Here is a 27,214-nt window from a genome sequence, read left to right as displayed (position 1 = left end):
GGATTCATTCACTTGTTCAAGGGCACTTCGACAGGGCAAGTGGCATCATGTCAACGTGGGATTTGAACCCAGTTTCCCCATCGCATGGCAGCCACATTTTTTGGCCAGTTTGTGCACATTTTGAAACATAGCCTACCTGTAGCCACACACGTGACATTTATTGATTTACTTACTAGGCTACTAACTTATTTACTCACTCACTCACTCACTCTTATTTAGGCTATTTATTTATTGCTATGATTTTGGATAATATAGCCTATAGGCCGTTGACCACCGGTTTCTTAAAATGTTCATCTGATGATTTGGACCACAGACCCCATTTAAGAAGAATAAGACTTTGCTCCAGGAACCCATATAGGAATATTTTAGTTGGTGCTAATTTTTGTATTGAATAATGTACGTAACTGCCTGCCTGCCTGCCCTACACTGAAGGTGGGGAGAATAGTGGCGAGTGAAACCTGCCGTTAGAAGTCATTCTTATCTAATTATGTAGGCTAATAGTGACGTTTTTCCCAATGTGGCTGAGGGACAGGGACCACTGGAGGTCCCCTGGCCCTCGTTTGAGAAGCACAGCGGTAGACAGATGAAGGGGGTGGGGAGGGGAGGGAGGGGTACGCACTACGCACGCAACCACTCAGGGCAGACAGGCACTGGAGCAACATATTCATCCCCACTTAACATGTCAATCAGGATTAATGCGCTTACAAAACTCCCCTCAGGTCCGGCCAGATCCTTTCACTACTAGTGCAACTATCGTAGCCAGAGCAGAGGCGGTAACATAACAAGAGACAGACAGGACAGAAGAGGAGAGGAGAGGAACACAGCACCAAAAGCCAAGCGTTTTTCAGTAGCGCACACCAGGCAAGAGACAGCCGCTCCGTCTCTGGACTTGTGTCTCCTGTTTGTGCGCCGTGGTCGCCAGCCAGGCGCTATTATTATGAGCCCATTCACACTTTCCGAGAGCCTGACGCGCGTCGCCCGACGTGCCAGAGCGCTTTGAAGTGACAGGCGCTTCCTATTGGGACTGTTCGCCCGTGGATTATTATTGATGCAGCAACACTCCACTCAAGGCTGCACATGAGACTGTTTGCATGCGGAGAAGAACCCTGCAAGAAGCGAGCCGCTGCGGTGCCGGAGGATCTCGGTGGCGCGCATATCAACTTTGCGTAAACATTATTCACTTGGTGGTAGACGGCTGCTGCAGCCCGAGGAGAGGACTGTGCGAGATGGATTTGAGGAGCGTGGGTCGCATGCTTCTTTTCCCGGTTCAAATGCTCTATTATATAGTCAAGGCGAGTTTGGTGTCGCTCTTGCCGAGCAGAAGGAAGGACCTGTCCAAGGAGGTGGTGCTGGTCACCGGTGGGGGCCGCGGCATCGGTCGTCACCTGGCCAAAGAGTTTGCGAAGCAGGGGGCCAGAAAGGTAATGTCATTGATCTAACTACACACACACACAGCCTACCTACAACTTGTTGCACGCACACACTGTCAAGCTATCTGCACACCTTCACAATGTTCTTGGCCAAGATAACTCCTGAACCAGTTGTTCTCAAACTTTTTCATATCAACGACCTTTAATAAACTTGACACAACAATAACCACGGACCCCCCCATTTGATACGATTTTGTCCGAGGGTCCCCCATCTGATAAAACGTTTGCTTTTAGATGTTAAACTGTATGAAACCCATGACCTAAATAGCCATGCTTTCTGTCATTGTGCTACTTATGGATGGAATTAACATATAGCCTACTGAAAATAAATGATTCTCCTTTTTGCTGGGGGACCCCCTGGAAGCCCCTCAGGGACCCCCGGGGTGGTCCCCGGACCCCACCTTGAGAAGCACTGATCTAATAATAACAGTTACTCATGTTGTTTTGACAAGGCATGTGAGTTCAGCATGCTGCTGCAGGCGGCTGTGAACTTGTGACAGGCTGGCAGTGATACAGCCAAGTGTCATTTGGGAGACACAAAACCCTCCTTTGCCACTCGTGCTGTTCCTGCTGGGGGCAGCCTGGGTCCCCACCTCCTGCTAACGGGCCTGGCAGGTAGCCTGGGTCCCCTGCTGGGGGCAGCCTGGGTCCCCACCTCCTGCTAACGGGCCTGGCAGGTAGCCTGGGTCTCCACCTCCTGCTAACGGGCCTGGCAGGTAGCCTGGGTCCCCTGCTGGGGGCAGCCTGGGTCCCCACCTCCTGCTAACGGGCCTGGCAGCTAGCCTGGGTCTCCACCTCCTGCTAACGGGCCTGGCAGGTAGCCTGGGTCTCCACCTCCTGCTAACGGGCCTGGCAGGTAGCCTGGGTCCCCTGCTGGGGGCAGCCTGGGTCCCCACCTCCTGCTAACAGACCTGGCAGGTAGCCTGGTTCTCCACCTCCTGCTAACGGGCCTGGCAGGTAGCCTGGGTCTCCACCTCCTGCTAACGGGCCTGGCAGGTAGCCTGGGTCCCCTGCTGGGGGCAGCCTGGGTCCCCACCTCCTGCTAACGGGCCTGGCAGGTAGCCTGGGTCCCACCTCCTGCTAACGGGCCTGGCAGGTAGCCTGCGTCCCCACCTCCTGCTAACGGGCCTGGCAGGTAGCCTGGGTCCCGTAGCCTGGGTCTCCACCTCCTGCTAACGGGCCTGGCAGGTAGCCTGGGTCCCCTGCTGGGGGCAGCCTGGGTCCCCACCTCCTGCTAACGGGCCTGGCAGGTAGCCTGGGTCCCCACCTCCTGCTAACGGGCCTGGCAGCTAGCCTGGGTCTCCACCTCCTGCTAACGGGCCTGGCAGGTAGCCTGGGTGCCCACCTCCTGCTAACGGGCCTGGCAGGTAGCCTGGGTCCCCTGCTGGGGGCAGCCTGGGTCTCCACCTCCTGCTAACGGGCCTGGCAGGTAGCCTGGGTCCCGTAGCCTGGGTCTCCACCTCCTGCTAACGGGCCTGGCAGGTAGCCTGGGTCCCCTGCTGGGGGCAGCCTGGGTCCCCACCTCCTGCTAACGGGCCTGGCAGCTAGCCTGGGTCTCCACCTCCTGCTAACGGGCCTGGCAGGTAGCCTGGGTCTCCACCTCCTGCTAACGGGCCTGGCAGGTAGCCTGGGTCTCCACCTCCTGCTAACGGGCCTGGCAGGTAGCCTGGATCCCCACCTCCTGCTAACGGGCCTGGCAGCTAGCCTGGGTCTCCACCTCCTGCTAACGGGCCTGGCAGGTAGCCTGGGTCTCCACCTCCTGCTAACGGGCCTGGCAGGTAGCCTGGGTCTCCACCTCCTGCTAACGGGCCTGGCAGGTAGCCTGGGTCTCCACCTCCTGCTAACGGGCCTGGCAGGTAGCCTGGGTCTCCACCTCCTGCTAACGGGCCTGGCAGGTAGCCTGGGTCTCCACCTCCTGCTAACGGGCCTGGCAGGTAGCCTGGGTCTCCACCTCCTGCTAACGGGCCTGGCAGGTAGCCTGGGTCTCCACCTCCTGCTAACGGGCCTGGCAGGTAGCCTGGGTCTCCACCTCCTGCTAACGGGCCTGGCAGGTAGCCTGGGTCCCCATCTCCTGCTAACGGGCCTGGCAGGTAGCCTGGGTCCCCACCTCCTGCTAACGGGCCTGGCAGGTAGCCTGGCCCGGCCACTTATTGTTTTCCCCTCTGTAATGTGAAAGAAGGGAGTGCGACCTCTCTGTGCTGTGGCTCCAGTGAGAGCACACACACTGCCCTCGATTTGGCTTCAAAATATTGCACAACCGCACAGGTCACCCACAGGCCAAGTCTGGAGAGGTCCTGTAGGGCTGTGGCCAGTGGTTTTAGTCTAGTCACTAATACATCTCCGCTCTGAGTGGAGTCTCGAGGGCCCCAGTGTTCAAGTCCAAGTCACCAAAGAAGAGTCAGTGGAGTGGAGTCCCCGTTACCTGAGTGTTAGCCTGGACTTACGGAACACGTTACCTGAGTGTTAGCCTGGACTTACTGAACACGTTACCTGAGTGTTAGCCTGGACTTACTGAACACGTTACCTGAGTGTTAGCCTGGACTTACTGAACACGTTACCTGAGTGTTAGCCTGGACTTACTGAACGTTACCTGAGTGTTAGCCTGGACTTACTGAACACGTTACCTGAGTGTTAGCCTGGACTTACTGAACACGTTACCTGAGTGTTAGCCTGGACTTACTGAACACGTTACCTGAGTGTTAGCCTGGACTTACTGAACACCAGTGTGAATCCACGTGTAGGTGGAACACAGGTGCCTTCACACAGAATTGAATGATGTCACGGTGTTAATATAACTGTCAATATCTTATGTGTTAATATAACTGTCAATATCTTATGTGTTAATATAACTGTCAATATCTTATGTCTTAATATAACTGTCAATATCTTATGTGTTAATATAACTGTCAATATCTTATGTGTTAATATAACTGTCAATATCTTATGTGTTAATATAACTGTCAATATCTTATGGCAAATTAAGGGCTATTACAAAAACAGGTCAGAGTCCTCGTCTACAACACTGGCTGTTAGTAGCTCATTGACCACTGATATCATTTCACATCCACTCTGCCAAGGTGACTCTCTCTCTCACATCCAGCTTGACTGACATGTCTAGAAACATAGACCCCCCCCCAAAGATTTTAGGCTGTGATAAAGGCCTTGTGTGTGTGTGTGTGTGTGTGTGTGTGTGTGTGTGTGTGTGTGAGAGGGAGAGAGAGAGAGACATAGAGAGAGATAGCATGCACTGTGCACAGAGCCTTCAAAGCCACCCCCATAATAAGAATAGCCCTGTTATAACCTGTTATAACCTGTTATAACCTGTTATAACCCCATCATAGTCTGTAGCCATTTCTGGGTGTTTGCAGCATCCTAAACTCTGCCAACACATCACAACATCACACAGATCCTTTGACTAAAACCCAGATTATTTCAGATGTGTTTTCCAGCACGGCAGGAGAGATATCTGCCTTCTATGGTGCGTCTGCAAAATGAACCCAACAAAAAGGCTTAGGGGGGTAACAGATCACATGTCTAGATACAAACTGCTACAGTTATTAAAAAACAAAGCAATCAGTTGACAGATCCTTATTAAGTAATAGGTTGAACTTGTCAGAATACTCAGAATGTTTGAAGGTTGGAAATTGGAAAGGCATTTTGACTGTGAGACATTTTACCCAACAGGAAGTTAAGGTTAATTGTAAATAACCGACATAGGAACCATGTTTTTATAACAGTCTGTAAAATGGTAATGATATGGTTTAACCTCATATTCTATAGATTTTGAAGTCAAACTAATCCAAAAGTAAATGTAAACTGATTACGTCACTGAGTTTGCAACTTTGTGCAAGTCAATATTATAGCTGACAGTACAAAGTACCTCCTCAGTCCTGCCAGTGAAGGAGCAGTGTGGAACTCCCCCACCTAAACATGTGCTCACACTTAGAAACAGCCCTAGTGGAACGGTAGCGCTTGTGCTAAACCTCACTCCCGGCGAGCGGCCGGGTAGTGCCTACAAACATGAAGGTCGCAGGTTTGAGTCCCCTTGTTGCCTCTGGCTTGGTCGGGCATCCATACAGGCACAACTGGCTGTGTCTGCAGGTGGGAAGACGGATTAAGGGTATAAATCCTGGTCGCTGCACCAGGCCCTCTCCTGGGGGAGAATTATCGTGATCCTCCCACGCGCTACGTCCTCCTGCTGGTGAAATTCCTCGCTGTCAGGTGAAAAGAAGCGGCTGGCGACTGCACGTGTATCGGAGGAAACGTGCTAGTCTACAACTCTCCCCCAGATGGGCAGAGGGGGCGGAGCAACAAGCGGGACAGCTTGGCAGGTGGAATAGACCAAGTACAATTGGAGAAAAAGGGGGGTAAATAAATAAAGAGAGGCTCTAGCAACAGATCCCACATGTGTTGTCCGCCTCCCGGTTCCATCCCCAGCTGCGTGTTCGACCCCCAGCTGCCTACACAACACAGGTTACATGAGTAGTGCCTAGTTCCCCTCTCATCTCCTGAAATGCACCAATTGTTATATTGACAGTTCCTCTCCACTGTGGGGCCAGTCCAAAGTAACCATCATCATCTTCTCCACTGTGACAGACAGTCTAAAGTAACCATCATCATCTTCTCTACTGTGGGGCCAGTCTAAAATAACCATCATCATCTTCTCTACTGTGGGGCCAGTCTAAAATAACCATCATCATCTTCTCCACTGTGGGGCCAGTCTAAAATAACCATCATCATCTTCTCCACTGTGGGGCCAGTCTAAAGTAACCATCATCATCTTCTCTACTGTGACAGCCAGTCTAAAGTAACCATCATCATCTTCTCCACTGTGAGGCCAGTCTAAAGTAACCATCATCATCTTCTCTACTGTGGGGCCAGTCTAAAGTAACCATCATCATCTTCTCCACTGTGGGGCCAGTCTAAAGTAACCATCATCATCTTCTCTACTGTGACAGTCAGTCTAAAGTAACCATCATCATCTTCTCTACTGTGGGGCCAGTCTAAAGTAACCATCATCATCTTCTCTACTGTGACAGTCAGTCTAAAGTAACCATCATCATCTTCTCTACTGTGGGGCCAGTCTAAAGTAACCATCATCATCTTCTCTACTGTGGGGCCAGTCTAAAGTAACCATCATCATCTTCTCTACTGTGGGGCCAGTCTAAAGTAACCATCATCATCTTCTCTACTGTGACAGTCAGTCTAAAGTAACCATCATCATCTTCTCTACTGTGACAGCCAGTCTAAATGAACCATCATCATCTTCTCTACTGTGACAGTCAGTCTAAAGTAACCATCATCATCTTCTCCACTGTGACAGCCAGTCTAAAGTAACCATCATCATCTTCTCCACTGTGGGGCCAGTCTAAAGTAACCATCATCATCTTCTCTACTGTGACAGCCAGTCTAAAGTAACCATCATCATCTTCTCCACTGTGGGGCCAGTCTAAAGTAACCATCATCATCTTCTCCACTGTGACAGCCAGTCTAAAGTAACCATCATCATCTTCTCTACTGTGACAGCCAGTCTAAAGTAACCATCATCATCTTATCTACTGTGACAGCCAGTCTAAAGTAACCATCATCATCTTCTCTACTGTGGGGCCAGTCTAAAGTAACCATCATCATCTTCTCTACTGTGACAGCCAGTCTAAAGTAACCATCATCATCTTCTCCACTGTGGGGCCAGTCTAAAGTAACCATCATCATCTTCTCTACTGTGACAGTCAGTCTAAAGTAACCATCATCATCTTCTCTACTGTGACAGTCAGTCTAAAGTAACCATCATCATCTTCTCTACTGTGACAGCCAGTCTAAAGTAACCATCATCATCTTCTCTACTGTGACAGTCAGTCTAAAGTAACCATCATCATCTTCTCTACTGTGACAGTCAGTCTAAAGTAACCATCATCATCTTCTCCACTGTGACAGTCAGTCTAAAGTAACCATCATCATCTTCTCCACTGTGACAGCCAGTCTAAAGTAACCATCATCATCTTCTCTACTGTGGGGCCAGTCTAAAGTAACCATCATCATCTTCTCTACTGTGACAGCCAGTCTAAAGTAACCATCATCATCTTCTCTACTGTGGGGCCAGTCTAAAGTAACCATCATCATCTTCTCTAATGTGACAGCCAGTCTAAAGTAACCATCATCATCTTCTCTACTGTGACAGTCTAAAGTAACCATCATCATCTTCTCTACTGTGACAGCCAGTCTAAAGTAACCATCATCATCTTCTCCACTGTGACAGCCAGTCTAAAGTAACCATCATCATCTTCTCTACTGTGACAGCCAGTCTAAAGTAACCATCATCATCTTCTCTACTGTGACAGTCAGTCTAAAGTAACCATCATCATCTTCTCCACTGTGACAGCCAGTCTAAAGTAACCATCATCATCTTCTCTACTGTGGAGGTCAGTCTAAAGTAACCATCATAATCTTCTCTACTGTGACAGCCAGTCTAAAGTAACCATCATCATCTTCTCTACTGTGACAGCCAGTCTAAAGTAACCATCATCATCTTCTCTACTGTGGGGCCAGTCTAAAGTAACCATCATCATCTTCTCTACTGTGACAGCCAGTCTAAAGTAACCATCATCATCTTCTCTACTGTGACAGCCAGTCTAAAGTAACCATCATCATCTTCTCTACTGTGACAGTCAGTCTAAAGTAACCATCATCATCTTCTCTACTGTGGGGCCAGTCTAAAGTAACCATCATCATCTTCTCTACTGTGGGGCCAGTCTAAAGTAACCATCATCATCTTCTCTACTGTGACAGCCAGTCTAAAGTAACCATCATCATATTCTCTACTGTGACAGTCTAAAGTAACCATCATCATCTTCTCCACTGTGACAGTCAGTCTAAAGTAACCATCATCATCTTCTCTACTGTGGGGCCAGTCTAAAGTAACCATCATCATCTTCTCTACTGTGACAGTCAGTCTAAAGTAACCATCATCATCTTCTCTACTGTGACAGTCAGTCTAAAGTAACCATCATCATCTTCTCTACTGTGGGGCCAGTCTAAAGTAACCATCATCATCTTCTCTACTGTGACAGTCAGTCTAAAGTAACCATCATCATCTTCTCTACTGTGACAGCCAGTCTAAAGTAACCATCATCATCTTCTCTACTGTGACAGTCTAAAGTAACCATCATCATCTTCTCTACTGTGACAGCCAGTCTAAAGTAACCATCATCATCTTCTCTACTGTGACAGTCAGTCTAAAGTAACCATCATCATCTTCTCTACTGTGACAGTCAGTCTAAAGTAACCATCATCATCTTCTCTACTGTGACAGTCAGTCTAAAGTAACCATCATCATCTTCTCTACTGTGACAGTCTAAAGTAACCATCATCATCTTCTCTACTGTGACAGTCAGTCTAAAGTAACCATCATCATCTTCTCTACTGTGACAGTCAGTCTAAAGTAACCATCATCATCTTCTCTACTGTGACAGTCAGTCTAAAGTAACCATCATCATCTTCTCCACTGTGACAGCCAGTCTAAAGTAACCATCATCATCTTCTCTACTGTGACAGTCAGTCTAAAGTAACCATCATCATCTTCTCTACTGTGACAGTCAGTCTAAAGTAACCATCATCATCTTCTCTACTGTGACAGTCAGTCTAAAGTAACCATCATCATCGTCTCCAGCTATGTTTTGTCTACCATGGCTGAGTGTTACACAGCGGAGTGCATGATGAGCCACTGGTGCCCTGTTATCAGTAATGCGTTAACACCGGCACTCAGCTCTATTTTGGATCCTCTCAGATGGGGCTTTATTACAGAAGAAGAAGAAGGTGGTAATTTCCATAGTAGGAAGCCATCAGCAGCTCAGTGGAACGTGGCAGGATGTCATGATGTGTCTATGTGTGACATGTCCTATCTGTCCAAGCACAATCACAGCAGCTCCATGAAACACTAACTGCCTCACTCTCTCTTTCAACGTGCTCTCCTTGCTCGCCCTTTCAACGTGCTCTCCTCGCTCTCTCTTTCAACGTGGTCTCCTCGCTCGCCCTTTCAACGTGGTCTCCTCGGGGGAACGAGGAGGAGAAGCAAGAAGAAACCTTTAAAAGCTTCACTTTGCAGCTGCACAACAAAGGATGTCAGCGTGCTTTTCAGCACCCCTTTGTTGGCTATTGTGAAGGTGTGAAGGCTTTGAAAACAACACCTGTGGTAGTGTGTCTGACAATGGCCTCGCTGCCTAAAGACATGCGCAAAAAGAAATAGGAGGGTCATTATGAATGGGGGCTAACCTCTGTGAACTGGAGCTCACCCCGGTTCCAGCTCCTTTGTGATCGGCAGCCGGGATTTCCTTTTCCCCTCGGCCCGGGCCGCGGTGTTTCTTCACGGTGTGAGGAGGACTACAGAAGAACCTTTAGGAGATGGAGAGCCAGGACTTAGTGGGGGAGCCAGGTCTTCTTGTGTGCTGGCAGGGGTTAGCGTTACAGAACCAAGCTCCCAAACAATAAAGCAGGCCAGCGCCGGCGTTCACAAAAGCAGCATCCCCGGTTCAGAGGTCCGGGAGGAGGGAGTTCAGGACCGCTCTCTCTTGAATGGTTCGCAACTTTAATCAGCACATTCCAACAAAGGCTTCCCCTCCCGTCCTCCTGCCCTGACAAGAACACAGAGCAGTCCTTCTCAAACTGACACAAATTAGACCACAGACCTCATCTGACTTTTATTACGTTTTGTTTCAGAAATGTGTATGAAACCCATGACCAGAATAGTCCTCCATTCTGTCCTTGTGTTACTTATGGATGGAATAATTATAGTGAAAAGATATGATTCCCCTTTTGCATGGGGACCCCCTGGAATTCGGCCCTCGGACCCCGAGAACCACTGCTCTAGATGGCACTGGTTGTGAAGAACTGTTTTGTGTGTGGTAACATACAAAATAGATTACTACAAGGAAGATGAACCAAACCAAGGCTTTGACATCAGGTTCGTGTGTGTGTGTGTGTGTGTGCGCCTGTGTGTGTGTGTGTGTGTGTGTGTGTGCGCGCGCCTGTGTGTGTGTGTGTGTGTGTTGGAGGCGGGACGCACACTGCTCCCAGCTGGGTATTGGCCTCTGGCTGACCTTGCTGTCTCTGCAGTAATTAGACAGTGGCAGGCGACTGCCTCCTGAACTCCTGCTGCCCCCTGTGCTCTGTGCTCCGCTGGCCTGGCCTGGCCTGGCTCGGCTCAGACAATGGGTGTGAAAAGGAGGCGTCGTACCCGCCCATACATTCAGACCTGGGAGATGGGATATACAACCACAGTCTGATGATCTGCAGTGCTGCTGGCCACTGAGCAGCGCCACTGGAGCGGTGGGGGTTAACGGCCTTGCTCAAGGGCATCTCAGTGGGGGTATAACGAGGGAGGGGCAAGCGCTGCTTTTTCACTTTCCCCACACAGATTTAACCTGCCGGGTCCCGGGGATTGAACCGCCGACCTTGCGGTCACAAGCCTTCTCTAACCTTTAGGCCACCACTGCCCAGTTCCACCATTTGTTGATGCTAAATCCTGTTGGCTATGCCCCGTTAGAGAACAATGACAGTTTTATCAGTGATGCTGAAGGGGGCGGGGCTTATGCAAGGTCACACAAGTGTTTTCTTACTATTTCTTCCTGATAGCAATTTGGCCGATCGTTGTTTGTTCTGATGGCCCTGTGTGTTGTGACGGCTGATAAAGGAGAGCACAGTTTGAGTGCTGATTTTTAATGAGAACTGTCACAGGTTCTGTTTGTTCGCCTCAAATCCTATTAGAAGCTTTCAGTTATTTATCGAGACCTGTCCGCCTTCCACTGATTAGTCAAATGGGCTTGCAAATGAAGCAAACAAAAAAGGGCAATCAAAAAGCAGCTTGAGGTGAAGGCTGTTCAGACGGTCCTGACACAGGATCTGGTCAGGACCAGATCCAGTGTCAGGACCGTACTGGATCTGGATCTGGTCCTGACACTGGATCTGGACCTGGTCCTGACACTGGATCTGGTCCTGACACTGGATCTGCTAAAGAAATGAAGAACATGTGCCAGAGCACGGCTTTCTTTTAAATGTCTCCAAAAGCCTTCAAAACCTACAGTCGGGCCTAAAAGCTGCTTCAAAGCTTGGTTTGCTTCTGCCAATATGACCATCATCACACAGTGAAGGCCACACTAAGACCTGCACCACTAAGAAGAAGAGAGTGTTTGAAAGGTTCCTGGCTGCTCACATTGCCAAACGTAACCCAATCAAAACAATATGCTGCATATTTGTCCCCACACACTGTTTGGTAGAGAGAACAGAAAAAGACAGATTTGACTCCTGCAACAGAATGTGTCCATAGATAGATAGCCATAACCAGCTGAAATGATGTCTCTTAGAAACACACTGGATCCTCCCTACATGATCATTAATTTAGAGATGCACAATATTGGATTGTTTTTTGGCCGATATTTTTCCAACTCTTTTGGCCGATTGCTGATATATGCACACATTTCTCTATTGTGAAGGCTCACTCACTGTCTCCTACTCTTATTGTGAAGGCTCACTCACTGTCTCCTACTCTTATTGTGAAGGCTCACTCACTGTCTCCTACTCTTATTGTGAAGGCTCACTCACTGTCTCCTACTCTTATTGTGAAGGCTCACTCACTGTCTCCTACTCTTATTGTGAAGGCTCACTCACTGTCTCCTACTCTTATTGTAATGGCTCACTCACTGTCTCCTACTCTTATTGTGAAGGCTCACTCACTGTCTCCTACTCTTATTGTGAAGGCTCACTCACTGTCTCCTACTCTTATTGTGATGGCTCACTCACTGTCTCCTACTCTTATTGTGAAGGCTCACTCACTGTCTCCTACTCTTATTGTGAAGGCTTACTCACTGTCTCCTACTCTTATTGTGAAGGCTCACTCACTGTCTCCTACTCTTATTGTGAAGGCTTACTCACTGTCTCCTACTCTTATTGTGATGGCTCACTCACTGGCAGACACAGACAGAAATACAAAGAGCCTTCTCCGTTGCTGCCCCCTCCCTTTGGAACTCTCTCCCCAAACACATCAGAGACTGCTCCAAACTCCAAACTCATCTGTTCAAAAGTGCTTTGAACCTGTGATAACTATGTGCTGTATTTTGTTTTAACCGTTTCCTCATTCTTGATTTGGATTGTGTTGTGTTTCTTTCTCAACCTTTTTTAAACCTCGTGTAAAGCGTCTTTGAGTACCTTTAAAAGCCTTTATTATTATTGATTGCCCTGCTATCATGGTGCAGCCCTAACATGCTGATATCATGGTGCAGCCCTAACATGCTGATATCATGATGCAGCCCTAACATGCTGATATCATGATGCAGCCCTAACATGCTGATATCATGATGCAGCCCTAACATGCTGATATCATGGTGCAGCCCTAACATGCTGATATCATGATGCAGCCCTAACATGCTGATATCATGATGCAGCCCTAACATGCTGATATCATGATGCAGCCCTAACATGCTGATCTCATGGTGCAGCCCTAACATGCTGATCTCATGGTGCAGCCCTAACATGCTGATATCATGGTGCAGCCCTAACATGCTGATATCATGATGCAGCCCTAACATGCTGATATCATGGTGCAGCCCTGATATCATGATGCAGCCCTAACATGCTGATATCATGATGCAGCCCTAACATGCTGATCTCATGGTGCAGCCCTAACATGCTGATATCATGATGCAGCCCTAACATGCTGATATCATGATGCAGCCCTAACATGCTGATATCATGGTGCAGCCCTAACATGCTGATATCATGGTGCAGCCCTAACATGCTGATCTCATGGTGCAGCCCTAACATGCTGATATCATGATGCAGCCCTAACATGCTGATATCATGATGCAGCCCTAACATGCTGATATCATGGTGCAGCCCTAACATGCTGATATCATGGTGCAGCCCTAACATGCTGATATCATGATGCAGCCCTAACATGCTGATATCATGATGCAGCCCTAACATGCTGATATCATGGTGCAGCACTGATATCATGGTGCAGCCCTGATATCATGATGCAGCCCTAACATGTTGATATCATGGTGCAGCACTGATATCATGGTGCAGCCCTGATATCATGATGCAGCCCTAACATGTTGATATCATGGTGCAGCCCTAACATGCTGATATCATGGTGCAGCCCTGATAGCATGATGCAGCCCTAACATGCTGATATCATGATGCAGCCCTAACATGCTGATATCATGATGCAGCCCTGATATCATGGTGCAGCCTAACATGCTGATGTCATGGTGCAGCCTAACATGCTGATATCATGGTGCAGCCCTAACATGTTGATATCATGGTGCAGCCCTAACATGCTGATCTCATGGTGCAGCCCTGATATCATGGTGCAGCCCGATGCTGTTACTAAAAGAATGCTCAGACTCATGTCATTGCAAATAAGACAACATAACAGCTGATGGCTGGGTGGATATCATACAATATTCACACAAACAATACAAGATGGGTGAATGACAGGCTGGCTCAGAGGCTCACAGACTCTTCTACACATACACTCTCCCTCTCGCTCTCTTTCTCCCTCCATCTCTCTCTCTCTGTCTCTCTCTCTCTCTCTCTCTCTGTCTCTCTCTCTCTCAGACACACAGGATCATTTTCCAGAGGACTTTTTGCTCAAATATTAACCTTGGTCGCGGGCGCGCGGCCAAACCCCCGGCTGGCCCCCTCAGCGCTTCACACACGCCCCCCTGACCACAGCCCAACAGCCCGTGTAATCTCTTTGAGAATGTGTGTTTGAGAGATGAGGAGGGCCCGCCCCCTGATTTCATTACCTTTCCCTGACCCCAAAGACTGACAGATCTAATTGCCCAATCAGCAGCCCTCCCCCTCAGCCCCCAGCTCCATCCAAGCCCGTGTTCCCTGCTCAGATGAGCGGCTTCATTGAGCGTGCTGCCGGATGAAGAGACAGTGCCTTTACTCTTGCTCGCTAACTCAAAATAGCCTCTCTGTTCTCTCAATGAAAAGAGGAGGAGCCTATTTCTGCCCACACGTCTCCACACGTCCCCCAGGTCCTGATGCCAGAACAATTACAGCAAAACCTACACAGTGTTTTGTTTATGATCGTAGACAGTATAAATATATGGACGTAGCCACCGTGACGTCACCCATTGGTTTTTGGACCCCCAGTTTTGAAGCCTCGAGGTTGGCCTTTTCACCGTCGCCATCTTTGTTATTTGGAGACGACGTGAATTTGAACGAGAAGAGCCGCAGCGCCCCCTGCTGTTGGACAGTGATCGGCGAGCTGCGCGATCACTAGACAGACGACCTGTCAATCACGGCCCAAAACAGTCTTTTCTTATTGTCTATTTGACTCGAAACCAGACCATAATATATATAAAATGAACATCATGTTGTGTTGAAGAAGACTTGAAACTGGCGATTGAGACCATCAACTCATTAGGAAAGTGTTTACTGTCTGCGGCCATAAATCAAGTGAGAAGTATGGCCACATTTTTCCATTCACTTCCCTATTCCCGATCTTCTTTTTGCAGCCAGTGGAGTCGCCCCCTGCAGGCCATTCAAAAGAGTGCAGGTTTAAGTTACTTCCGCAGTGGCCTCACAAACGGAGCTACGAGCGAGCTCCTTGTTTATGAAAAACAAAAACCTTTGCCATTCACCTGAATTAGCATCTTTTCCCGATGTAAAATGCAACGCATTTCCCTGTTTGTATGAACCTTTCAACCGTGTTGTTCTTTGCTAGGTGATCCTGTGGGGCCGAACAGAAAAGTGTCTCAAAGAGACAGCCGAAGAGATCTCCCTCTCAGGAACAGAGTGCCATTACTTCCTGTGCGACGTGGCCAATCGGGAGGAAGTTTACAAGCAGGCCAAGGTGGTTCGAGAAAAGGTACGCCAGCTTGAGCACAGTATGGATGCTTTTATTGACACAAAGAAACATGTCATTTTGCACCAAGTGAAGCGCTGCTCACAGAGATCCCCAGTGATGCCTCTCCCTTCCTCTGTATATGCATTGGCTCAGAGCTGTTCAAGTCTCTCGCTCTCTCTCTCTCATCTGGGGTATCTCTCCCTCTCTCTCTCCCTCTCATCTGGAGTCTCTCTCTCTCTCTCTCTCTCTCTCTCTCTCTCTCTCTCATATGAAGTATCTCTCTCTCTCTCTCTCCCTCTCATCTGGAGTATATATCTCTCTCTCTATCTCTCTCTCATCTGGAGTATCTCTCTCTCTCTCTCTGTCTCTCTCTCTCTCTCTCTCTCATCTGGAGTATAGATTACACTTCAACTGAGATGTCTGAATAAGCGTGGGGAATGTTGCTCTCGTGCGACAACTGTATTATCTCATGGAAGCAAACAGCGTGCAGATCTTTGGGAGTGATCTCTTCTTCTCTGTGGTTCTGTTCAACATCAGGTGGGAGATGTTACAATATTAGTGAACAACGCGGCGGTGGTCCACGGTAAAAGCCTGATGGACAGCGACGACGACGCCCTCCTGAAGTCCCAACACGTCAACACCATGGGACAGTTCTGGGTGAGTTGAAGCAGAGAGAAGTAGAGGGGGTTTCCTGCCAGCAGATTACCCTTATCACTTCCAAACGTCTTTTTTTTCCCCTCGCATGGCTTGACAGTGCATAGGTGCCCCCAGACCTGTCAATCATGGCTGCTTCTATGGCAGGTTAAGCGGGGTATTTCCAAATTCATACCCTGAAACATCAGAGGGGTTTTTGGGACTTTATTTTGAATGGAGATCAAAAGAGCGTGTCATACGCAGAGAGAAATGCAATTATAAACTGAATGGAAATGGGAATTTAATCTGTGTCACGCTCTGGGTCTATTTCCCCGGTCTGCTCTTGCTTTTGTCTGTCTGCATATATTTCTCTTTCTTTTACCTTCTCCGTCCTCCTCTCCCTTCACCCCGTATCCAACAAGTCATCCCTGCACCGTCCACAAAATGCTCCAGAACGTTGCTCCAAGGCTGTTGACTACTAGGCCCAGCAGGAGATCACATCATCACAGCCATCTTAGCCTCCTTACATTGGCTTTCCATCAAATTCAGGATTCAGATTAAAGTTCTTGTAATCACATAGAGAGAGTGGTCAGGCAGCTGTGTACATGACTGAGGATCCTCCATCCCTACATCACCAGCAGGTCGCTCAGGTCTTCTGACCAGAGGAGGAACTGGTTGTTCCTCACTCAAGGCTCAAAACTAAAGATGATCCAGCCTTTGAAATAATGGTGCCTAAACTGGACTTAAGATCTGCTGTCTCTGTTGACACTTTTAAAAAGCAGCTAAAGACGCATCTGTTCAGACTGGCCTTTGTCTAGTCCAGTGTTTCTCAAACAGTGCGGTCCGCGAGTAGATTTATATTTTTTTCCCTTTTTTTTTTTACCTCCCACTATCCAATCAGAGAAATTTTTACATTTTCTGGGAAACTCAAGGTCAGATCACGTTGCCTGTATTGGACTATATGTATTTTATCACCCCAAATCCAATGCCACCACCCCTGACTCTCTACGACTTACGGTTGCGGAGATACATCCACTCTGCCTGCAGGGCTACAGCAGAGAGACAGAGTACAGCGGGTGGTTGGGAGTTCCAAGTTACTGACCAAACACTCTATTTCAGTAATTGCTGTCAGAATATAGAGCCATTTAACACTTACAGTATTTGAACACAAAAACATCACTGAATGCAACTTGAAGATGGCAAAAGATAGCTTATTTGACTTTAGCAACATTGTGCATTTATTGAAATTGAAAAAACTTTATTTGAACTTTGAATATATTTGAACTAAACAGTAGAAATACATGTAAAAAAAAAAAAAAAAAGGTAAATGGACTAACTAAAATAAAATACATATATATTTTTTATATCGGTTATCTTGTTTTCATAATTGTGGGAAGCCAAAAATTGTATTAATTGTACTGCTATTTGTCATTTAATTAGCTTGTCATTTGTAATTTACAGTTGCAGTAGTAGGCCTATTGTTTTTGGGGATGAGTTTTTTTCATTGGTTTAAGTGGTCCTTGGTCTGAAAAAGTTTGAGAAACACTGGTCTAGTCCCTTCTGTGTCTGTATTTCTGTGTTTTTATGACTGCTCTGTGAAACGTGCCTTGTAAATAAACGTAGTTACTTATCAGTTCCTCTACCACCAACACCACCATCCACTCCCTCCTGTCCACAGACTACAAAGGCCTTCCTGCCGCGGATGCTGGAGCTGCAGCATGGCCATGTGGTCTGCATCAACTCCATCCTGTCCCAGTCTCCCATCCCCGGAGCCGTGGACTACTGCACCTCCAAGGCCTCCTCGCTGGCCTTCATGGAGAGCCTGACACTGGGCCTGCTGGACTGCCCGGGCGTGGGCTGCACCACCGTGCTCCCCTTCCACACCAACACAGACATGTTCCAGGGCATGAGGGTCAGGTGAGAACTGAGGCCCCTCCCCCCATTCCAGCTTCATAAATGTGGATATGTTCTGCTTTCTTTAGTCTTCTATGATGGTAAACTGATTATCTTTGGGTTGTGGGCTGTTGCTCAGGGCAAAATAATATATTCAAGGATGTCATCTTGGGGTTTGGGGGAAAATTTATATTTTTTATTTTTCAATGTTTTTTCTGTTTTATTAGAACACAAAAAACAGACACAGGAAAAGAAAAGAAACAAAAGGCATATATATATATATATATGTTATCGACATTCCAATATTACAGAATGTGGTGCTACCAGCCGCATGTGGTGCTTATGTGCTTGAAAGAGATGTTGTGCATGGGATCCCATAAGAAATCAGCTGGGCGAGTCACTTGTCGCTTTTAACCTCGTCTAAGTAGGCCAGAAACGGGTGCCACATAGTATGAGAATCTCTTAAGTGAGTTGATCGGGGGGAAATTTGACATTTCGCATCATTTTGTGACATTTCATAGACCAGACGACTAATCGATTAGCAAATAATCGACAGGTTGCAGCCCTAATAGTCTCCCCTCCCAAGTGCCCCTGGGGAGGTTTCTGACCCCCCAAATGCTCCTGGTGAGCAGCTCAGTAGCTAATAGTACAAGCATGCCATAGTGCTGCTGGGCAGCTCCGCAGTCTGTAAGCCTGTCTCTCCCTGCAACGACTCTCCTGGGCTGTGTGTTGTAAATAACCATGTGTTCCCAGTAAACATTTCTGGGTAACTAAGGTTTCAAAACATGGAGCAAAAATAGCAGTTTATATTCCTTTTTCAGATGTGAACACCCCAGATTTTTGTATAATGGCTACTGGAACATGATGCACACATTTTGGCAGCATTTTTAGCAGACTTTGGCCTAGCTAGTATTTGTTGCTGTGCTGCCATGAAAAGCATGCCTAGCCTGCTAAATCATGCCATGTCTGCACTGAATTTGGACAGAGGTCAAATTCCAATGCCCCCAGATGCTTGTTATGAGAACTGCTTTTGCTGTGAAACAAGACTAGCCATCTCTTCAGTTGTCGGAGTGATTTTCTTATATTACTCCAACACTCGTCGAATGTGTGCTTTCTACCGTAGATTCCCTCAGCTCTTTCCACCACTCAAACCCGAGACCGTTGCCCAGAAGACTGTCGATGCAGTCAGGACTGACAAAGCCTTCCTCTACCTGCCCTGGACCATGCATGCCCTGGTCCTTCTAAAAAGGTAGGAGTTCTCATTCATATTGATTGGTTTTTATTGATCTCACTCATATTGATTGGTTTCATTGCTTATTGCCATAATTGATGCATTATGCCAAACGTTATCTTATTGGTTCTTTCTGCACTTTCTAGCTTCATGCCGCAAGTTGCACTTGAAGAAATCCACAAGTTTTCTGGAAGTTATACCTGCATGGACACGTTCAAAGGGAGGACATGAATGTGGGACTGCGCAGATTGTCGGAGCAGCCTCCACCACTCTGGCCTCAACCACTCTGGCCTCAACCACTCTGGCCTCCACCACTCTGGGCTGCAATGAAGGGGATATTTCATGGACCTTAAGACATTTGGAGGTGGAGGAGCCCTATGATAGTGTGAAGCAAAATAATTAGGGGACATTCACAAGGACGTTGCTCCTGCAGGTAGAATTCATTCACAAACTGCAGGATATACCCTGTAGTCCAGGCATTTTATGCAAATATGTGGGTCAACCTCACACTAATTGCAACAAAACCAAACTCAACTGATTTTGTATCCTCAATATGTCCTCAATGAAGGAAAAAAAGTGTTAAGGAAATGTATGAAGGGAAAGTTTTGAAAATGACCTAAATATGATGGTAGCCTATGGAAGCCTATGGAAGCCTTTTTTTTTTTTTTTATGTGCCATAAATCTCATCACTTATATCCTGTATGTGTTTTTTGCTTCAAGGAGAAAATTAAAAAAAATTAAATTAAAATAAAAAAAAATGTTAAAAAATAAATTAAAAAACGTTTTTGGTAGCATCATATAGGTAATTTTCAAAAATTTCCCTTCATACATTTCCTTAACACTTTTTTTCCTTCATTGAGGACATATTGAGGATACAAAATCAGTTGAGTTTGGTTTTGTTGCAATTAGTGTGAGGTCAAGTGACATTTTTACTGGACTACTGGTCCCTTTTGTGATTGTGTGTGTGTTTGTGATTGTGTGTGTGTGTGTGTGTGTGTGTGTGTGTGTGTGTGTGTGTGTGTGTGTGTGTGTGTGTGTGTGTGTGTGTGTGTGTGTGTGTGTGTGAGTGACTGTGTGTACATAGTGTGTGGAGGATGGAGTACCATTCTCACTTTGAACAGAAGCCATGCATAGGTCTCTACCAGCAGTTACTCTGGGAGTCTTTTACACTCCTTTTAGGGTGCTTTCACACTGGTGCCGCGGTAGCGTTCCCGAGCACACTTGTCCCCAAATTGTCCCCAGTTCCGGAACGTTTGACGAGTGTGAACGTTGCGTTGCGTTCCGTGACCGGGCGCAGAACGGGGGAACCGTGACCGGGAACGGAAAACACTTTTGCGAATGTGAACGCCAACCGTTCCGAACCACGTAGACAACACACGAGCGAGGATACACTGCAGGCGTAGTCGATGTTGCAAGTGTACTCTGCAAGTGTTCTGTTCTGTTCCCGAGCGCGGAAAAGAAATGTTGTAATGTGAAAGCTGACCAGCGGGGGAGAGGGGAGGTGTGTGTGTGGGGGGGGGGGGGCTGGTAATCGTGCCCAGGCGCTGAACGGAACGGAACGAAAACAATGGTTCCCAGTGAGAAAGCAACCTTAGTCTGTTTCTATGCTTCTTTTTTTACTCTATTTTTCATGTGTCTTTGATTGAACACACATTAATAAAATGGAGTTTTAGAGAAGCGCTGTGCATTCTTTGTGCATGATGAAAAGAGAGCATGTGAACGCTTGGGAGGTAGGGTTGTTTTGTGTCTGGTTCTGCCTCCATGGCATCGTGATAACACACATTGAGATAACACACATTGTGATAACACACATTGTGATAACACACATTGTGATAACACCTTTGATTTACTCCAAGCATGAAATCACTGACTGTGACCATGTTGTCAAAACATCAACGCATGCTCAGGGGGCATGTGTGTGCTTGTTTCTTCTCTCAAGTCAGAAGATGATGGTGTGTGTGTGTGTGTGCATGTGCGTGTGCGCGTGTGTGTGTGTGTGTGTGTGTGTGTGTGTGTGAGGGGGGGGGGGTGTTACAGTATACTATGATTAGCCTTTTAAGTCTCATGGGTCTTTAAAACAAGGTTATGAATTGTGTTACAGAAATAACCCTCAGGTTCTGCTCGGTCTCTCCCCTCTTTAACTATGCTCTTTCTGAGGGGTCAGGACCTCTAATAAGATCATCTGTTAGGGTAGATCCATCTTTGGTAGAGAGACATACAGAGTGGTCTTTACCGTGATGAAAGAGTCACACAGACACAGGCTGGTCCATACCAACTCAGACATACAGAGTGGTCTTTACCATGATGAAAGAGTCACACACACACAGGCTGGTCCAGACCAACTCAGACATACAGAGTGTCTTTACCATGATGAAAGAGTCACACACACACAGGCTGGTCCAGACCAACTCAGACATACAGAGTGGTCTTTACCGTGATGAAAGAGTCACACACACACAGGCTGGTCCAGACCAACTCAGACATACAGAGTGGTCTTTACCATGATGAGAGAGTCTCACACACAGGCTGGTCCAGACCAACTCAGACATACAGAGTGGTCTTTACCGTGATGAAAGAGTCACACACACACAGGCTGGTCCAGACTAACTCAGACATACAGAGTGGTCTTTACCATGATGAAAGAGTCACACACACAGGCTGGTCCAGACCAACTCAGACATACAGAGTGGTCTTTACCATGATGAGAGAGTCTCACACACAGGCTGGTCCAGACCAACTCAGACATACAGAGTGGTCTTTACCGTGATGAAAGAGTCACACACACACAGGCTGGTCCAGACTAACTCAGACATACAGAGTGGTCTTTACCATGATGAAAGAGTCACACACACACAGGCTGGTCCAGACCAACTCAGACATACAGAGTGGTCTTTACCATGATGAGAGAGTCTCACACACAGGCTGGTCCAGACCAACTCAGACATACAGAGTGGTCTTTACCATGATGAAAGAGTCACACACACACAGGCTGGTCCAGACCAACTCAGACATACAGAGTGGTCTTTACCATGATGAAAGAGTCACACACACACAGGCTGGTCCAGACCAACTCAGACATACAGAGTGGTCTTTACCGTGATGAAAGAGTCACACACACACAGGCTGGTCCATACCAACTCAGACATACAGAGTGGTCTTTACCGTGATGAAAGAGTCACACACACACAGGCTGGTCCATACCAACTCAGACATACAGAGTGGTCTTTACCATGATGAAAGAGTCACACACAGGCTGGTCCAGACCAACTCAGACATACAGAGTGGTCTTTACCATGATGAAAGAGTCACACACACACAGGCTGGTCCAGACCAACTCAGACATACAGAGTGGTCTTTACCGTGATGAAAGAGTCACACACACACAGGCTGGTCCATACCAACTCAGACATACAGAGTGGTCTTTACCGTGATGAAAGAGTCACACACACACAGGCTGGTCCATACCAACTCAGACATACAGAGTGGTCTTTACCATGATGAAAGAGTCACACACACACACAGGCTGGTCCAGACCAACTCAGACATACAGAGTGGTCTTTACCGTGATGAAAGAGTCACACACACACAGGCTGGTCCATACCAACTCAGACATACAGAGTGGTCTTTACCGTGATGAAAGAGTCACACACACACAGGCTGGTCCATACCAACTCAGACATACAGAGTGGTCTTTACCATGATGAAAGAGTCACACACACAGGCTGGTCCAGACCAACTCAGACATACAGAGTGGTCTTTACCATGATGAAAGAGTCACACACACACAGGCTGGTCCAGACCAACTCAGACATACAGAGTGGTCTTTACCGTGATGAAAGAGTCACACACACACAGGCTGGTCCAGATCAACTCAGACATACAGAGTGGTCTTTACCGTGATGAAAGAGTCACACACACACAGGCTGGTCCATACCAACTCAGACATACAGAGTGGTCTTTACCATGATGAAAGAGTCACACACACACAGGCTGGTCCAGACCAACTCAGACATACAGAGTGGTCTTTACCGTGATGAAAGAGTCACACACACACAGGCTGGTCCATACCAACTCAGACATACAGAGTGGTCTTTACCGTGATGAAAGAGTCACACACACACAGGCTGGTCCATACCAACTCAGACATACAGAGTGGTCTTTACCATGATGAAAGAGTCACACACACACAGGCTGGTCCAGACCAACTCAGACATACAGAGTGGTCTTTACCATGATGAAAGAGTCACACACACACAGGCTGGTCCAGACCAACTCAGACATACAGAGTGGTCTTTACCGTGATGAAAGAGTCACACACACACAGGCTGGTCCAGACCAACTCAGACATACAGAGTGGTCTTTACCATGATGAAAGAGTCACACACACGTTTGTCAGATGATGAACCTGGAACAAAAATAATATACACAAAACTGGTTGATATGAAGCCAGGGGGAGTTCAGTTAAGTTAAAGCAGGACTAAACCCCCCAGATTTCTTGCAAAACTGTATTCTACTTGATTTGAAAACTCTGCAGGCAAGATGGCCGCCTATACTCCCTTCTTTAGCTGGCAGAATTCCTCCCCCATAAACTAACATACTGTATCTTGGCCAATAAGTATGTAACATACAAAATAAAACAACCCGTAATATCTTAATTTGATGTAGAATGCAGAGGACATGTAACTGTTTAGATAAACTTGCATTCCAGGAATAAGATAACGTTAGTGGCTCGAGACTGTTTCGTCCTGAAACCCACTCGCTTTGCGCCAGACACAATCGATTTGGGGGTGGGACACGCCAGGATTGGCCAACGCCAACGGCAGTGCCCAGAACGGTCAAATCAAATCATCGGCTGAGACGCTATCACCCGCCTCCCAGTATTCTCAGTGTATCCAAGATAGATGTCATAGAAAACGTTATGAATATAGCCACGTTATAAACAACAAACTAACGCCGGTGATCCGTATGGAAACAGTGTTACTCGAAATGGTTAAAAGTTCTATCAATTTGGTAATTCAGTGGCGTTTTACTGCCCTGTAACGTAACTAACTAGCGGCTAACATTAGCCACAGTAGGCGATTTCCCATGGATGCTTTGCTCTTAAAGGGCTCGCGCCGCATGAACTACAGTAATTACATGGGGGGGAAAAACTATTTTTCACATGAGTGGTGCTAACCCCACCGTGACGTCACGATGTACCAAATCTCCCATTCATTTGAGGGCACAAAAAAAAGCAGTGTTCAACCCATAGAGGGAACTTATGCTGCTGAAAATGATACAAATGGTACAATGGTAACACTTTGGTCTCAAATGTGGAAATTTTGACCAGAATTCTTCACACACCACCCCCAAAGTCATATCTATTGGTTAAAAGCTGGAAAAAAGTGTTTTGGGGTTTAGTCCTGCTTTAAGTTAGGATGAGTCCTTACTCCTTAATCAGAAAGACTTCAAATTAAACAAGTTAATCTTTCACATGATGACATGTTGCATGAATCCTTTGCTTTTCACTGGTATCTGCTAAAGATGTGTTTGAATAGATCTGCTCTACGAACAAAACACCAAGAGCACATGTGGCTGAAGAATGGGACAATGTTCTTTCTGTTTTAATTCGCCTTGTTGCATTTTGTGGCTGTTCCAACGAACAGCACATTGGCAGTGGATGTGATCCACAAAGCCAGAATCTTTGCAATTATCTGTTGATTGCAGACACTATTTAAGAACTAGGGAACGCATGTCTGTGTGCACAGGCAAGCTTGGCTTTGCTTGCCGACTGTAGATCTAATATACCAACAAATTGTTGGTATAAACATGAATTTTGAATGGCAGTAAACCAGTTGTCTCTAACCATGTGCAGCACAGCTTTCCCCTCCAGCTAAACACCTGAGCATCTGATTGACCCATGATGATTAGCACCTTCAACCAAAGAGGAGAAACTGATCTGTGAAATCCAATGGCCTTTAGTGTTTGGTGGGAATGGAAAGCTGTGGACACCAGGACACATGGCAGGACATGTGGACACCAGGACACATGGCAGGACATGTGGACACCACGACACATGGTACATAAGGTTTTGAGACCACTTCACAAAACAATGCCAATGTTCTGTTGTGTTGAGGATATTTTGCCTGGGGGGGGGGGGGGGGACAAACTGCATGAAAACAGCCTTACTGCATTAGGTGATTATAGCCTTGTGGAGAAAGCAGCACCATGCACACATCCCTCTCGCTGTCGATCAGCAGAGCGAGAGACAGACAAGCCTAATCGTTAATTATTAATTATCAACTGTCAGACTGTCAGACTGCACCACTCCTCAAGCCAGTAGCTCATTTTAGATCTGTTCCCAGCTTGTACCTTTACCTACTTATTGAAAGTGCTGAATGAAGCAGGCCATTATAGATACTTATTAGGGATGTCACAATATATCGTCCCACAATATATTGGGATATCAAAACGTGACAATATGTATCGTTGAGATGAAATCTCATATCGCGAGAAAAAGAAGCTGAACATGGTGGCACTGAGCTGCATCTGATTACATGCTCGCTCTCCTTTTCATTGCTTTGTTTGAACAGACGAGGGACGTTACAGACATGGAGGATGAAAATGGTGAAATTACTCAAATTAGCGTGGAGGATGCCCCCTCAACTTACAAATCGATCGCAAAAAAATATTGTTAAAATATTCTATCGTTATCGTGAACCCAATATCGTGTATCGTATTGTATCGTGAACTGAGTGTATCGTGACACCCCTAATACTTACATACATATAGTGATGCGCGGGCCACAGTTATAACCGCGCTGACCGCAGATATCCCGCCCATATATATATATATATAACGTATATATCCCCAGATATCTATATATATATATAACGTATATATCCCCAGATATCTATATATATATATCAGATACACATATCTGTCCCTAGGATGTCTCTTAAGGCAGAGGTTCTCAAATGTTTTTCAGTCAAGGACCCCTTACAAGATAGAAAATATACCGGGGACCCCCTCATTCTGATTTGTGATTTTGGGCTAAGCTTAATTGTTTCCATGTTAACGTGCTTGACTTTTAATTTGATAGGTTTGTTATTAGAATGTAATCCATGAACCATTTTAGATTTAAAGCATAAACTATTTTCGTTGGACTATGAAGATTTTGCAAAAAAAATAAAATATATATATATTTACATTACATTTACATTACGTCATTTAGCAGACGCTTTTGTTTTATCCAAAGCGACTTACAATATCACAATTTGTCAACAGTACAGAAAACCACTATGCAACACAATCAATGACAGCTAATATATTTTGATAGACTAGCACCATGTAGGAAGTAGTTTGAGAAGGAATAAGTAACATGTAGCATTTTTTTTTAAATTATTATTATTTATTTATTTATTTTTTACCTGAAAACGTTTTGCGGACCCCCATTTGAGAACCACTGTCTTAAGGCATTGGGGGGTGAGGTTTAATGAGCACAGCACTACATGCTGGCTGCTGTTCTGCTCAGTCTCAGTGAATACCTTGTGTTACATGGAACCAACCATGCCCACACTGGTTTTATGCTCCACATAGATCTGGGCCAGTGTCTTAGGTAACCAAGAACCACTGCTCAAATTCTTCACATGGACTCAGACACCTACATGCACTATTTATATCATTTTTTCCCTCGTGTGGAACTTCACTGAGCTGGCAAAAATAATCTATTAATCACAGAAATATACACGAGCAAATAGTCTGATTCAAGAAAACTAAAAGAACATCTGTCCTCAATGGAATTGTGTTAATTTTTTTTCTGTTGCCATTGTAATTTTTATTTCTTTTGATGTATTGATCAATTAAGTCTTGTTTATTTTGTTTTATTTTTTATTTTTTTGTACTATCTATGTATTATTATCTGTACTATCTCCTTGGTTATAATATATATATCTTTTAGAAATATATATAAATAGATATTTTTTACATGGTGAGGTTCTCGATAAGCCCTTCTAGGGTTTCTTACCTCTCCAAGCACTGAAATGTTTTGTATTTTATTAATTTCCCCTCCAGGTGTAATACGCTTGGCATGTATTGTCTTTACAGTGCAAAAATCAATAAATTAAATCAAATTAAATTAAGATTAACTTTATTGTCCCACGCATGGGAAATTTGTCTCTATATTGTCCCCCACCA

At 46.2% G+C, this 27,214-nt stretch overlaps 1 protein-coding gene across 1 annotated transcript; it reads left to right on the top strand.

The window, feature by feature from the left end:
* Window positions 1–865: 865 nt before the first annotated feature.
* On the top strand, window positions 866–19,651 carry dhrs3b (dehydrogenase/reductase (SDR family) member 3b). The gene is made up of 6 exons (XM_083661711.1): window positions 866–1,421; window positions 15,160–15,303; window positions 15,820–15,939; window positions 17,594–17,832; window positions 18,932–19,057; window positions 19,186–19,651. Exons 1-6 carry the CDS (start codon window positions 1,092–1,094, stop codon window positions 19,268–19,270), a joined length of 1,044 nt encoding a protein of 347 aa, XP_083517837.1. The 5' UTR covers window positions 866–1,091; the 3' UTR covers window positions 19,271–19,651.
* The last annotated feature ends 7,563 nt before the right edge of the window (window positions 19,652–27,214 follow it).

This window comes from Poromitra crassiceps (assembly GCF_964638095.1).
Source record: "Poromitra crassiceps genome assembly, chromosome: 27".
NCBI lineage: Eukaryota > Metazoa > Chordata > Actinopteri > Beryciformes > Melamphaidae > Poromitra > Poromitra crassiceps.
The sequence above is the reverse complement of the archived record's forward strand: the minus strand, read 5'-3'. Positions and strand labels throughout refer to the sequence as shown.